This window comes from Girardinichthys multiradiatus, chromosome 15 (assembly GCF_021462225.1).
Source record: "Girardinichthys multiradiatus isolate DD_20200921_A chromosome 15, DD_fGirMul_XY1, whole genome shotgun sequence".
NCBI classification, from domain to species: Eukaryota; Metazoa; Chordata; class Actinopteri; order Cyprinodontiformes; family Goodeidae; genus Girardinichthys; species Girardinichthys multiradiatus.
This window is the reverse complement of record NC_061808.1, coordinates 25,857,802-25,873,852: the sequence shown is the minus strand read 5'-3', so window position 1 is coordinate 25,873,852 and position 16,051 is coordinate 25,857,802. Positions and strand designations below refer to the sequence as shown.

The window sequence follows — 16,051 nt, the reverse complement described above, 5'->3', positions numbered from 1 at the left end:
ACCCGAACATCCCTTTCAGAAAGCTTCCTCTTGCGTCCACAGTTAATCCTGTTGGATGTGGTTTGTCCTTCTTGGTGGTATGCTGACATTACCCTGGATACCGTGGCTCTTGATACATCACAAAGACTTGCTGTCTTGGTCACAGATGCACCAACAATTTGTCCTCTTTTGAACTCTGGTATGTCACCCATAATGTTGTGTGCATTTCAATATTTTGAATTGTGAGAAACATGCGGAAGGAAACCCAAAACATTTGACCCAAGTCACACAATTTAGTGCGGTGCTACTAAAAATTAAGGGAACGTATGTTGAATTCTTAATTTGAAGTAATTTAAAAATAATTCTCTCTTATTATTCCTGCATCTATCAAATAGACATAAGTTTGGTAATCCTAACCAACACAAAACAGAAGTTTATTCTGATTTAATGTCAGACACACAGTACAGTGTACATCAATATCTGGTTTCAACTGTATAGTGAGAGAAATAATGTGAAAAATTGACTGTTTAGAAGTACATGGTACAGGACTTTTTATATTACAACATTGTAAACATAGTTCAACAAAATTCAGGCTTAAAATGAATTACACACATTTTGAACAAGAATAAAACACAATTCTGTCACAATCCTGAAGTGTATGGTTGTGAATTTCTTTACTGTTTGTATTCTGATAATTTCCTTGTTGTGATTTTCTTCTGCAGTTCATTTCTCTGTTTGCTATTGTTAGCAGGTGTCTCTATATCAGCCCATTCTTTGTATTTAGCTTTCTTCATGTGCTTCTCTCTGTTGCTCCATTTCCCTCGCTGTTTTTTCATGCTGGTACCTTGTCCTGTTCCCTTCGGGACATTACTGTAAGTCCTGTTTATTTTATCATTAAAAGACTCTTCCCTGAATCTTTCTGCCTCTGGTTTAGCCTGCATTTGGATCCTCTATAACCAAAACACAACTAATTTGATTAAAAGCAGTGTAATTCTTTACATTTTGTGACACTATATTCAGAGAAATGCGTCTATTTGACAAAAAAAGTTAGCTTCTCGCACATATCAGCTCATCCATGTTTTAAAAAGACAATCCTAACTACATATTTACATCAACGTCATCATTTTGTGCATAAATGACAAAAGTAATAACAAATCGTGATATGGTTCTGTAAAGGAAAATGTGTTTCAATGACGGTGCCCTACTGTTCATTTTCTTTTGCAGCTTAATGCTAGTATGAGCAAGAAGATCAGTACAAAATGGACAGTCGTATATTTCTTTGTTCATTCTTGGCCTCCAGTAAGTTTAAGGAACAGTTCTTCGTCAAGTGTTTCATTCTGGTCTTTTGATCGTGTGGAGAGGAAGATATAACCACCAATGAACTCGTGGACCACCTTGCAGTCGCAGCTTACACAGCAGAAAGCTATTGTCACATTCTGGTCAAATTCAATGGTCACCTGAAGTCACATACAACATATTGAGGATTTTTTTTTAATTCTGTGAAGCAGTGTTGTTTGGGGATAAATACACCAAAAATATATATTTCTATATGAGGACTGATCTCTCACCTGTCTTATTTCCCAGTTGACGTTCCACTGCTTCATGTTGGCGAACCTCCATGTGGTGACAGGCAAGCCAGATGACATGTCAATACGAATCATGCGGTTATATGAAATCCCAAGAATTTCATCCTTCTTGCTACCTTTGAATCTGAAAAGCAAATATATATAGAATCTTCTAAATATGTTGATCAAATGTGATGACAGCTGCATGGTACCAAAATATCGGCACTCTACCTGACAATATAGTAGTTAATGCCAAACTCTGGAAGTGACTGCCAGGCCTGGATAAATCGCATCTTGGCCTCCATCAAAGACAGCTTTGCTATATTATGGTGGGCTTCCAGGATCCGTGCAGTCAGCTAGATGCAACCATGAGAAGCAGATTTAGCAATTATATTTAGCATAGTTGCTGGTGAAAACAGATATATCTGAGGCATCTGTCAAGCAAACCTGCTTGGTCTTGTACTTTTTCCCGTAGCGAGGGGAAACGAAACATTCAGCATTCATTTCCATGGCATCAAGGTCTGGAGCTGCCTGACCAGGAGGGGGCGCCAGGCTCTTCATTTGCAAAAAAGACTGGATGTTTTTCACTTCTGTCTTATAGGAACTGTAGGCCATCGTCTTGCCTTTAGAGGCTAGAATACATGCAGCTTTCCACTTTGCATACTGTGTTTCCTACACCGGAGAGAAGAATGTTCACAGATACTTGCATGAAAATCTGGCCCAAAATAATGATAATAGGGAATTAAAATAGATACAGTAAAAAAAACTTGGGAAACAAAGTGGGCTTTTACATTATCACATCGGATGTACACTTCATTCATCCCGTCAGCAACTGGGAGCAGGAGCTTGATGCCGAATTTCTTGTCTGTAACATTGACATCTGGGACCACTTCACATCCTGTTAATTTAGGGTCAAATGTTGTAATTCAGTTAAGAGCAAAAGCAATGTTCTCATTTAGCTCCTCCCATCAAGTCTGACAAATTTATTTGTCTCTGCTGAAGAGATTCAACCCAACGATGCTGCCACAACTGTGTCACCTAGGGCTGGTGTGTTCAAGGTTATTTGAACAAAAAATTTTTTTCTTACACAAATAGCATTTTGCATGTAGCCCTAAAAGTGTAGTTTTGATCTTATCTGGCCAGAGCACCCTTTCCACGTTTGCAGTGTGACCTACATGACTTGTGACAAAGTTTGTTGTTTAATGTCTAATGTCACTAAATGGGCAAAACACTGATAATTTAGTTTTTAATTCTTTCAGCCACTGACCTCGGAGGTGCAACTGCTCGATTGGCTCTCCGCTGGAGGCTTCCTTGTTCTTAAAATAAGAGATAGTGGTGTCCTTGAAAACGAACCAGTAGTCTTTGTATGACCGCAAGGTCAACTTTTTGGGCCTGTTTTGACACACACACAAATCAATGTAACCCAAACAACATGAACAGTTCAGTGCTTCTGCAGAATATTTACCCAAGAGGTCTGAAAGCCACTGAATTTGTTAAAACAACAACCCAAGTCATGCACTTCACTGATATTGTCTCCGCAATAAGTTTATGATCTTTTGATAATAGCATTTTTAGGGAAAATGAATTAGGCTAGCTGTACTTCACATGGAAATGTCTTAACACAGAGAAAGAGAAAAATGGTAGTGGCAGACAACCAAGCCTCGATAATCATGTGTAAAAGGAATTTTTACTTGAATAGCCGAAGGGTGTCTGCCAGCTCTGGAATGTCTGTAATGTCCTCCTGGAGGCAAGAAAAACAACATTCAGTCAATCTCTTACATCATCATGGGATAAATTAGTAAAGTCGTGCCTACTAATAGCAACCCAAAATCAGGTATTCTGCTGCAACTAATCTTAAGGCTAAAGTTTTCACTTGGCTGTGACTCCAGTGATCGATTGTTCCCAAAAATAAATTTACCAGAATTCTGTCTGCATGTCCGGCTTCGAGTATCACCTCCAGGTTAGACAGGGCAGCCTCTACTTCATCGATCTCTGGCTCACTGGAGTTTTCCAGGGGCTCACTTGACATGGTTAGTTTGCAAATGTGATACTGAGAAAAAAATTCGTTTTGGTTAGAAAAATGGAAGAGCAAAGATCTCTCATTTGCAAAGTCCTTAGGAAGTTCTCAAACTGGACAAATGTAGCGATGAAAAAAGACTGGCATGAGTCAGAGACACAGCCCTCCATACCAGTCTTTGCACTAGTCTGTAGGTAAAGAGACACTCCTTCAGATTCACTGTGATTTCTTAATCTCTGCCTTAAAATAAAAGTCCAGGATGGCTGAAATTTGTTTAAGAGGAAGATTAGTTCTAAAACATAAAAGGTAGTTATTAGATTCGTTAAGTTTTTTTGTGGGGGAGTTAGAATTTATAGGTTTGGTTAGTCCTTCTTCCTCTGTCTCTTTTCTGATCTCTCTCTCTTATCTTCCCACACAGAGTGGGATTTTCCTCATGTCCTGACAGGTCTATTTGTGTATTTAGATACCAGACCCAGTATCCTCCATTCTGAGCTTAAACACATAAAAATAACGTGCTCCAAACAAATTAATTCCGATTTACTGTAGCCCCAAAGAACCATGATTATAAACTAGCATGAAACTGGGCTTTAATCCTTTTTATCCTGTAGGAGCAGTGTTTAACAGCAGTTCCTGCAATGTAAATGACATGTTAATAGGTTGTTCAATGTAAATTTATTAAGTTTTATTCATATTCCTTTTTTTTTTACAACCCAGGTTTTAATCTCTTTCACAAGTTTACCTGAATTAAACAAGAGGTTCTAAATGTTGCATGAAATGAAAATATATAGTTTTAATTTTTTTTTTTTTTTTTTACAAATACAAATCTTAATGTTTGTCAGTGCCCTTTACTCTGATACCTCTAAATAAAATCAACTGCAACCAAGTGCAGTTGATCCAATTAAAAACATAGATGATCGAGGAGTATGAATACTTTTGCAAGGAACTGTAGGCTGCATTTCATCAACCACTTTAAGATGATTGTTTTGTAAGAAATGGGGGTGATTTGTACTTATAAAGGATAGAGCATATAAGGTAAAAGGGGGTCAAGTAAGAAATTACTTCTAAATAATCTTAAACAAGTACGTTTTCAAGAACTATAGATACGTATAAAACAAGAAGCACTTTGTATTTGCTAAATTATGAACGGAATGTTTATTTGTGCAAAATAGTATTTATTTATAATTTGGGATTTTATTATTCACAAGAGAATATACATCCATCTAAATCTGCTATTTTACCAAGTTGTGCTTTAACTGTCATGACTGTGTTGGCATCAGTTTCACCTGTAAAGAAGCAAACATCAGCATTTCTTCGTCTGTGCAGTCGATCTCCTCCAGCAGGATGGACCACCGGGCCTGTTCGTACAGCTGGGTTATCCTGACAGCGTCGTACTGAAATACAAGAAATATGCAGAGGACAATCAACTTTAGATGTAGAAACTCTAGCTAAGACAGCTCATGTTTTGTTTCAGGGAATTTCCTAAATGAAACGTATATTTTTTGCCCCCAATGGAATATACCATCTTACTTTAGGGTTGAGATCAAAGAAGACATTGTACTTGAAGCGAAGTAACAGCTTGTCATCATCCTGAATGTCTTGCTCCATGAGTGAACGAGACGAGTCAAGCCACCTGTCACAACAAAGAGTCAGATGATCTGGGGATAAATATACTGATAAGACGAGCTGAAGGGTTTCTGATTTTACCCTGCGATGTTGGTTGCTTTGTCCACAAGCGACAGCGGATGGTACATCTTGCCTAGCTCTGTAGGGGGTAGGTTTGGCTGAGACTCAGCTAAGGGGTTTTCTCCAAACCAAAGGCTGGTGGCAGACATGGGCATCCCATTCTCCGGGTCATAGGTTGCTGTCATTGTCTTGTTGTATATAGGGCCTTGTTTGAGGATAATTCAGGGTTAATAATCACAACGAAATTGTGGAAAATAAAATAAGATTTAACTTAACTGGATTAACTACCTGTGGGAGGTAAGCAGAAATGAAAACAAAGTCTGTGATGAAAAAGCAACACCGAGACCAAACATTTGACATTGACGGCACAAGACACGATGGCAATCTAAAGGTGACAGAAATTAAATGTCATAACAGGTGCTTCTTTCAGATTTGAAGCTTTACATTCTAACATTACACCTTCAACTCTGATCAGCTTCCCTGTCCAAGCTGAACAAAAGCATCCTCATAGCATGATGCTGCCACTACCATGTTTCAATGTGGGTTCAGTTTGTACAGGGTGCTGTGCAGTTTCCCTCCATGCAAAGTGTTTTGAATGTTAGGTTTTGGTCTCTTCCAATCAGAGCACCTTCTTCCACATGTTTACATGCCTTGTGGCAAACTGGACTTCTTATGGCTTTGTTAACATGGACATTCTTCTTGCCACTCTTCCATAACGACCAGATGTGACGAGTACGTAGCTAGTAGACAGATTCTCCAAACTGAGCTATGGAGCTCTGTAGCTCCCCTGGAGGGACCATGGACGTCTTGATTGCTTCTCTGATTATTGCCCTCTTTGCATGGACTATCAGTTTAGTTTGATGGCCATGTCTTTGTAGGTTTGCAGTTGTACTTTACTCGGTCCATTCGTGAATGACGGATTGAACAGTGTTTCAGGAGATGTTCAATGCTCTACAGTATCTGAATTTAGAAATGATAGACATTCTGAGGCCTTTACAAACCAAATTGTGGTCATTGATGATTCTCAGTGCATGAACTATTTATAAAACATAAAATCTGTGAATCAGTAATGTCTGAATTTAGCCATTTGAGCATCAAATCATTCAGCCCAACTTTTAGTCAACCTTTTCCACATTCACAGGATTTAAATATCCATTTATCACACTCAGTTTTGACATAAAAGAAAAATCTTCTTTAGAGATTACTGCTTTCACATTGTTTCACACTTTCTAGTCTAATCACTAGGGTTTCCCCCAAACCTAGTGTGCAGTGAAGGCCTTGCTTTAGTTCTAGTAAATACATTTTTAAGTACCTGTTCCTCCCTGTCCCACGTTAAGCGAGTCCCATATGTCCCAGATGTCCTCCTGAGGCAAGTTCTTGTCTTTCTTCTTTTTCCTCTTGGAGGAATCATAAGGAGGCTTCAGCAGAGAGAGTTCCTCTGATCTTCTAATGTCTATAATGGTGCAAAGAAGAGAAGTTGTGAGTGATCAGGAAGAATATGCAAAGCAGGATGTGTCCTAATTTTTTTGTAGGACAGAAAAATCCCATGTTCAGGGACCGCATAAACTAACTGAGAACTCTGCAGATTTCATCCACCGCCTTGAACACCATACTGGAGAAGCAGACTGTCATTCTGATGGTTTTCATATTAGGTAGCTGTAGCAACAGTGGTTTGTGCTGGGGAGTGTAGCGCAGGTCAGCATCAGCCTGTGGAGATAAGTTATACAAGGTTTAGATAAAAAAACAAACTTTTCTCCACTATTTTTATTTATTGCATTTCATTTTGGCCACGGGCTGGGGTGGGTTTGCTTGTCGCCCCCCAGTTAACAATTTTACTTGTTTTTTCTTTTTGTTAGAAGCTGAATGAAGGATAAGGAGAAAGTTTCAGACTGATGAAAAACCATTTTGCTGAAGCAAATAATGACACATTTTGAGGTATTTAGAAAAAAAACGTAATCTGAATTTTTGCTGACAAAACGTTTTCTTAAACTCAGAGATGTTTACTATGGGCCAGATAAATGTGCTTCTTTTGTCATCTACATAAATTACCTTTTTAAACGTGACATTCTCAGTGTCCCACTCTTAAGGCTCCATTGTCTTTATTCTTACATTTCAAAAAAGAAAAGTGGCATAAAGTTGATTTTCTTCAATCTTAGTCAAATGGTAAAATCCTAAATACATTTATTTTAATTATGCCAAGAGCTTTCAAAACATTTTATTAAAATTGTTCCTTCTTTTAGGAACCTGTTCTGTTTTACCGCCATCTTTTTAGTCTTTCATTCCACTTCTAAAGAAATTTGGCCTGCCAAAAATAATAAATGAAACATTTTACAACACAGTCTTTTGTCCTGCACTGAGCATGTGAGACATTAGTGCAGTTCTTACTATTAAACACTGAGAGGAAAGTGTGTTAAGTTGAGGTGTTTAAAATAGAGCATAGAGCCTCATCCTGGACCTTATCAGTACTAATATTACAGTTATTAATAACTGTATACATATGGTATGTATGTCTCACCTTCAGAAAAAAATGTATCCTTGTTTAATTTGTTTAGTTTATATAATATTACACGTGTAATTAAGAAAAATAAAATAGTTAACTAATTAATGGTCCACCTCGATTACATGCTATGATTTATTTCTTAATTATACTGTATCTTTAAACCCAGAGCTGTATGTTTAGAATCAGCACACAAGATATGAAAGAGAAAAGGGAGGCTTACTTTTGCACTTTCTATTGATTTCTTTCTCTTTTTGGCACCAGGAGATATTTTCCTGGTTTATTGAGCAACACTTTTTTCTGTCTAAATGTAGAACTGGCTGCTGCAATGAGATGCATTGTGTTGATCTGAAAGACTTTTAATGTGTTCAGCTACGTTAGGATTAAATATTTTTATTTTGACTGAAGTAAAGGACCAGATATTTTCACTTCATTATGCAAATCCAGCAGGAAGCTCAAAGAGAAGGTTGCTGCTGTTTTCTATGACAGACAGATCATTTAACTTTACCTGTAGCTCAGGTGAAAGTCCCTCTGCTCTCTATTCCTCATCATGACCCTGATGATGCTCATTAGAGTGAACCTCCACCTCATGTCTTGCTGGGTGATTAGCTGTAACTGACAATTAGCCCATTCTGAGTCAGCATGCAGGTTTTATCGCTATCTTCGCCAGGGTACAGTTAAAACCGCTCTACTTCCACCTGTTCCTGTACACACACACACACGCACCAGGCTCACACTCTCCAGTTGGCTCCGCAGTTGCTCTGAAATGAGCCCTGTTCGAGACGCTCAGTGTAACTTTTCAGGTAATGAACGAGGCAGGTCGACAGCCCTGCAGTGAATTGCTGCTTTGGACTTCTCCAGAATGAAGTCCGTCTCTGGCTGTATTTGCGCGTTTGCGGTGCCGCGAGTGTGCCAATAAGTATTTTGTGTCGTCTCCTTTTAACTAACGGTCAGGTTAAGTGGAATGGGAGGTGATTTTATGGAACACAATTGAAAAAAAAAAAACTGATTGTTTTTAAATAAAAATGTGAAGTACAATAACATTTTGTGGCTGCATCTTTTTTATTCTTCTAAATTTCTTCTATCAAGAAGGCCGGGGCTATTCAGAAAACAAGACCAGGTCTAAAGACGCACCTGCCTGCACCTTTGGGTCGGGACAGGTCTCTGACAGTCGTTTTTGGCATCCCTGTCGGGGGTGCTGGATAGTGCCCCTTTCGGGGACTCCGTCATTCTGCTGGGGAACTTCAACGCTCACATGGGAAACGACAGTGACACCTGGAGGGGTGTTATTGGCAGTAATGGCCTCCCTGATCTGAACCAGAGGTGTTGCATTATTGCACTTCTGTGCCAGTCACGGATTGTCCATAATAAACACCATGTTCAGGCATAAGGGTGTTCATCAAGGCATTTGGCACCAGGACACCCTGGGCAGGAGGTCGATGATCGACTTTGTAGTCTTGTGCGTCTTAGACCACACGTCTAGAACACTTGGATGAAGAGAGGGGTTAAGCTGTCCACCGAACACCACCTGGTGGTGAGTGGACTGGCAGACCGGGGTGGTGGTCCCCCGTCACAAGAAGAGGGACCGGAGGGGTGTTCCAACTACAGGGGGATCACATTCCTTTGTTCTCCCCAGTGGACGGCCCAGGACACGCTGGAGGGACTATGTCTCTTGGCTGGGGAGAGGAAAGTCTGGGCATCTCTACTTAGTCTGCTCCCCTCGCAGCCCGATCCTGGATGAAGCCGAAGACAATGAGTAGGAGTACGAGTATTTCATTTTGGAATAATGTTTAATCTGGTTTTGCCATGCACAAAACCTCCTAAACATTCTATTTTCCATTTATGTGCACTATTTAACAAACAATCACTGTAAAAGATTAGGTATATACATATCAACAACACTAGATGGTTCTTGCTCCATTAGACATAGTTATAAATGAGTCATCAGACTGAAATTGGATGTGATTTTGTTTAGTAGCCTCCAAGATCAGCTATAAATAACAGCTCCACAACTTTCAAGCCTGGTAGCACAGAGGATTTATCCATTATTCCTTGACTAAAGAGCCATTTCCATGGAAATAGCTCTCTAACTCCTTGCATACACTCTAGGGAAACTGCGAGAACTGTAACTTGTTATGAGTCCAAAACATCTAATTCAGGCTTGTATTCGGTTTACCTGAACCCCATATTTGTCCAACGTCCAGTGAGTTTTGAGCAGCCAGCATTTCCTCTGTTCCCACCACAGTGCATGATCGGACCAGTCCTGCTCAGCCTCTGTAGGCAAACACATAAAATAAAATGAATCTTACTTTCATACAACTTCTATTTGCAGAATCACATCTAGGGTCTAAAAGCCCTTTATCTTTTCTATCTATGAGGGTTAAGTGATTCAGTTTGGTAGTTCAATTTATTTGTTAGCTTAGTAAAAACCAAAACAGGGCTATGTTTATAAACAATGGTTTGCAAAATTACTCATACCACGAGAGCGTTTCAATTTCAGCAGTTTACAAAATATCAACGTGCTTTAATTGGATTTTATGTAATAGACCAACACAAGTGTTGAAGCACCTGGTTTACGGACTGATCTCCCTTTGCATATCAGACGAGCCACCTTACTGTCCACTTTTAAAACTCTTCTAAAAACACATTTTTATTCATTGGCTTTTGACTGGGCCTGAGACTTTGTTCCGTTTTTATTGAGCTTATTGTTTTCAGTTGTTTGCTCTTATCATTCTTTCTTTATTTTATGTTTTAAGATTTCCTCAATTTTATATGTGCAGCACTTTGTTGCAGCTGCGGTTGTCTTAAGGTGTTTTAAAAATAAGTAAGTAAAGTAACACATATTTGTGAAGTTGGAGTAAAGGGATACATAATTATTTTTTTTCAGCAAATTAAAATAAGAAAAATATGCTGTGTATTTGTAATCAACCAGTGTTTTGTAGAACCACATTTTGCTGGAATTACAGTCTATTGTTCGTCGCTACCAGGTTTGCACATCTAAGTTTTGCTCAACCAGTTAAGCAGAAAAGCATATGTGAAAACCATCTTTCAAGTCATTGTCATGCTGAGCTGGTTTTGGGTCAGACCAAAGTCCAGAACAGAGCAAGGGAGCCGCATGGTGAGTAGAGAAGTAGTTTTTAATAATAAACAAAAGACTTACAAAATGGCTAGACATGAAACATGGCAGGGAAAACACAAGGCAGCATTCAGAACAGATATCAATAGGAACCGGTTGCAAACAATAAAACACAGAGTTTAAATACTGAGGAAAGTGGAGTATGAACCAATGAACTGAGGAGGATAATCAGGGAGAGAATCAGGTGCAGCTGGTGGAAGGGAGACTGAGGAATACTGAGGGAGTGTGACTATAAAACTACAGGTCCTTCTCAAAATATTAGCATATTGTGATAAAGTTAATTATTTTCCATAATGTCATGATGAAAATTTAACATTCATATATTTTAGATTCATTGCACACTAACTGAAACATTTCAGGTCTTTTATTGTCTTAATACGGATGATTTTGGCATACAGCTCATGAAAACCCAAAATGTCTATCTCACAAAATTAGCATATCATTAAAAGGGTCTCTAAACGAGCTATGAACCTAATCATCTGAATCAACGAGTTAACTCTAAACACCTGCAAAAGATTCCTGAGGCCTTTAAAACTCCCAGCCTGGTTCATCACTCAAAACCCCAATCATGGGTAAGACTGCCGACCTGACTGCTGTCCAGAAGACCACTATTGACACCCTCAAGCAAGAGGGTAAGACACAGAAAGAAATTTCTGAACGAATAGGCTGTTCCCAGAGTGCTGTATCAAGGCACCTCAGTGGGAAGTCTGTGGGAAGGAAAAAGTGTGGCAGAAAACACTGCACAACGAGAAGAAGTGACCGGACCCTGAGGAAGATTGTGGAGAAGGGCCGATTCCAGACCTTGGGGGACCTGCGGAAGCAGTGGACTGAGTCTGGAGTAGAAACATCCAGAGCCACCGTGTACAGGCGTGTGCAGGAAATGGGCTACAGGTGCCGCATTCCCCAGGTCAAGCCACTTTTGAACCAGAAACAGCGGCAGAAGTGCCTGACCTGGGCTACAGAGAAGCAGCACTGGACTGTTGCTCAGTGGTACAAAGTACTTTTTTCGGATGAAAGCAAATTCTGCATGTCATTCGGAAATCAAGGTGCCAGAGTCTGGGGGAAGACTGGGGAGAAGGAAATGCCAAAATGCCAGAAGTCCAGTGTCAAGTACCCACAGTCAGTGATGGTCTGGGGTGCCGTGTCAGCTGCTGGTGTTGGTCCACTGTGTTTTATCAAGGGCAGGGTCAATGCAGCTAGCTATCAGGAGATTTTGGAGCACTTCATGCTTCCATCTGCTGAAAAGCTTTATGGAGATGAAGATTTCATTTTTCAGCACGACCTGGCACCTGCTCACAGTGCCAAAACCACTGGTAAATGGTTTACTGACCATGGTATCAATGTGTTCAATTGGCCTGCCAACTCTCCTGACCTGAACCCCATAGAGAATCTGTGGGATATTGTGAAGAGAACATTGAGAGACTCAAGACCCAACACTCTGGATGAGCTAAAGGCCGCTATCGAAGCATCCTGGGCCTCCATAAGACCTCAGCAGTGCCACAGGCTGATTGCCGCCACGCCGCATTGAAGCAGTCATTTCTGCAAAAGGATTCCCGACCAAGTATTGAGTGCATAACTGTACATGATTATTTGAAGGTTGACGTTTTTGTATTAAAAACACTTTTCTTTTATTGGTCGGATGAAATATGCTAATTTTGTGAGATAGGAATTTTGGGTTTTCATGAGCTGTATGCCAAAATCATCCGTATTAAGACAATAAAAGACCTGAAATATTTCAGTTAGTGTGCAATGAATCTAAAATATATGAATGTTAAATTTTCATCATGACATTATGGAAAATAATGAACTTTATCACAATATGCTAATATTTTGAGAAGGACCTGTAATTAGCAGGAGTGCTGGGAGGAAACAATGCGACTGCAAAAAGAGCCTAAACAGGTAGGAACTGGATCTATATAGAAATATAAACTAACATTTCCAACACTGGAATCCAGGGAAGTAACAAAATTAAACCGAAAGAATCTAATAAACCTGAATGAACTTAAATAACGCAAGAGAAGAACCTGGCTGTGCAAAGAAAGTAAATAGAACACAAAATCCAAAAACATAAAACAGTCAGATTATGACAGTCTTGCCACAGATCCTCAACTGGATTTACATATAGACTTTGTGTGCACCAGGAATATGCATGGATCTAATACATTCAGCTCTTGCTATAAGGTTAGGGTCATTATCCTGCTAAAAGGTGAAGCCTCTAACACGTTTTCTATGACTATGCTCCATCCATCTTCCCGTTAACTCTGACAAGCTTTCCTACCTCTGCAGTTTGTGGTTGTAACATGACAAGCTGGGGGAATCAATACTTTAGCAAGTTATTATACATAAAAACATATAGTCTTTACAATGGTCCTTACCTACAAGCCCTTTGACTGATGACATGGAATAATTTATCTGAAAAAACTGCTCAGTATTCGGATTTGCTGTACTTTAAAACAGAAACATAAATACTCCTTGTATCCACTGGTGTGTAGGTGGTGTGGTTTAATGAGTCTACCTGATGTCATCTTGTAATAAAGGGCTGAAATCCATCTGTTGATGACAAGCTGTTGAGTCATCTACTTATGTCTCATGATTTTGGAGCCACTTCACAAATAAAATCCCCTCATATTACGTTTTCTAGCTCCACCATGTTTATGGAAGACTCCAAGGAGAAATCAGATAAGGCTCTGAATACACTTTGCCCCCTAAGGCTGCACATGCCGATGCGTTGAGATTTAACAATGGCACAGCAGTGTGGAAAAATGCAGAGCAAACAAGGGAGTGGCTTGACAAACATAGCTGTTGCAACAGCAGACATAAGACAAATTAAATAAAGCATAATAATGACAAAGCTAGTGCAACTTCTCATTGATTTTAGAGACTTACTGATTTTTTCCACCAACTTAAGCATGACGCCTCCAATGTGCAAGTCCCCTTTCACCCTGAGTTTGAATTTCATGGACTCGTCCCCTTGTTTCTGATCCACATGCACAGACAGCTGCCATGATGTTTCTCCAATCTCTGCAGCTTTGATCATGGCCTTGTTATAAAGAGACAGGAAAATTGCAGAAAAAAACATGATTATGTGCTTTGGTGTTGACTTTTTATCATTATGGAGACACTATTGCCGAATGTTTTTCACCTTATTAAAGTATGTTGAGTCTTTCCTTGAGCAATTTTGTAAGGAAACATTAGGAAACATCTTGGGTACAAACCCATGCCAGTGGATTAATGTTCCTCAACATTATCACTGACGCAAACAGTCTGTATCCAGCCTCTTGTGAAACAACTTTCTCACTACTGCATTGTCTCTGCAATGATACTGCAGACCCCTGAACTACTCCTACTGTAGCAGCCAATACATTTTTAATAGCAGCGTCACATACAAGCATGGTGGCACAACCAAGGAGATGAGGCTGCAGAACTCCCCTTTCCAAAATAGGACAGATCTGCTGGACAATTGACTGTTTTTTTTTAAAGAAACAAAGTGAACAGATGAAAGACCTGAAGCCTGTAAGTAGAGGGGGGTGAATGGGGGAGGAGACCAGAGGGCACGACTGTGGAATGCGATGAGCAGGGACATGAATCTGGTGCAAGAGGGAATGTGGAAAACAACAATCAGCCCACACTGCACCAGGCTGTCTTACTCAGATGTCTGAAATACGTTGAAATAACACACACCGACACAATTCAACCTAAAACGGTGTAATCATCAGAAAATACTTGTTTACTTCTTGTCCCACACAGCTCACTGGATGTGAGTGTTGTGTGAAACTGTGCTGCAAGGAGGCTAGATTTAATGAACCTGCTCTATTATCTTTGTGCTGCTGTATGGTATTGTGTGCAGCTGCAGGGTACAGTTAAAAATGTGAGCCTGCTGAGGGAAGACTTGTTGAGATGTGTTAGAGCATGATGAATTGGCACCCAGAATGTTGCACCAGCAACAGAAGAAGAGCAAAACTAAACTCTGGTAACATATATGGATATGTTGCTTTACTTCCAATACTAAACGATTAGATATTTTGTTTTTTCAAAAGAAATATATACAAAACAAATACAAAATGTTTTTATACACAAAGAGAGCTACACATTATAAACACCCTCTTTCCAGCATAGGAGACCTTCTTTTACAGCTAATCACACATTTTGATGCCAGTACAACAACATATAAACGATTTTAATATTCCCAGAAGATGATAAAGTTCCTAAGTGGGCTTAAAAACTAGAATCCTAGTAATACGCAGGTACTTCCTCCTCTGTTGGCCTAACTGATTCACGACACCTATGATGAAGCTGTTGCTCCAGGTAGAGTGGTCCCGTTTTAAGCACACGCAGCTGGGTACTCTCTGCCACTCATAACGGGGACGTTATCCCCGACGCGGTTACGTCGAAGTTACTTTGAATGTGAAAGCGTTCTTACCTTGACTTAGGTTTTCTGCCAGTGAGCTATTCTTAGAAATTTTCCTTTCACGCGAAATGAATCGGGAGGTAAAAAGTTCCCTCGGGAATAAAAAAAAAAAAAGCACAAAAAAAAAAAAAAACACGCCCAGTTGAGATAGGTAAGGAAGCGAGAGAAGATGGAAACGTAGAAGGAAGTGACCAAAGAGACACGTTACCAAGATGAGTAACACAGGTAAGGACTGAGTAACACACAGGTGAGATTGTGTAAAAATCACGATGTAGCCAGACGAAATGTAATGGTGGTGTACTTATTATTATTATACATTTGAACTCCAAAAACCTCATGAAAGTCAAATAGTCAGGTATATGAAAGCTTCAGAGCTTGAGGAAATGCGTTTATCCTCTTGATATCGCGTAAACTCTAGCTAAAGCACATCAATGCCCTCAGTTAATATGTAGAAATGAATACGGTGTAATTAACAACTCACGCTGTGGTAAAAACATAGTCATGTATAGGTTATACAAAGGTGCAGTTCGATAAACTAGAAAATGTATGACGTTATCAAAACGTTTTAGTACAGTAATTCATTGCAAAAGTGAAAATTTCGTGTTATATAGCTGTAAATGAGAACACAGTGAGCAATACATTTCAAACATTTGTTACAGCCAATATTGACTACTATGGCTTTCACCAAATGAAAATCCAAAATTCAGTTTCTAAGCAAATTTCAATCTTATGCAAGACCCAAAGTCCTACGTTATGGCCATGTTAT

The 16,051-nt window shown here is 39.5% G+C and overlaps 1 protein-coding gene across 1 annotated transcript; it reads right to left on the bottom strand.

Moving 5' to 3' along the window:
- Window positions 1-408: 408 nt before the first annotated feature.
- On the bottom strand, window positions 409-15,450 carry fermt1 (FERM domain containing kindlin 1). Its single transcript, XM_047387057.1, has 16 exons — window positions 15,298-15,450; window positions 13,764-13,917; window positions 9,918-10,015; window positions 6,816-6,951; window positions 6,557-6,697; window positions 5,266-5,449; window positions 5,089-5,191; window positions 4,845-4,952; window positions 3,463-3,594; window positions 3,236-3,285; window positions 2,812-2,936; window positions 2,336-2,442; window positions 1,992-2,216; window positions 1,776-1,900; window positions 1,548-1,689; window positions 409-1,436 (listed from the first exon to the last, which is right to left on the bottom strand). The coding sequence occupies exons 2-16, from the start codon at window positions 13,912-13,914 to the stop codon at window positions 1,263-1,265; spliced, it is 2,001 nt and encodes a 666-aa protein (XP_047243013.1). The 5' UTR covers window positions 13,915-13,917; window positions 15,298-15,450; the 3' UTR covers window positions 409-1,262.
- Window positions 15,451-16,051: the final 601 nt, after the last annotated feature.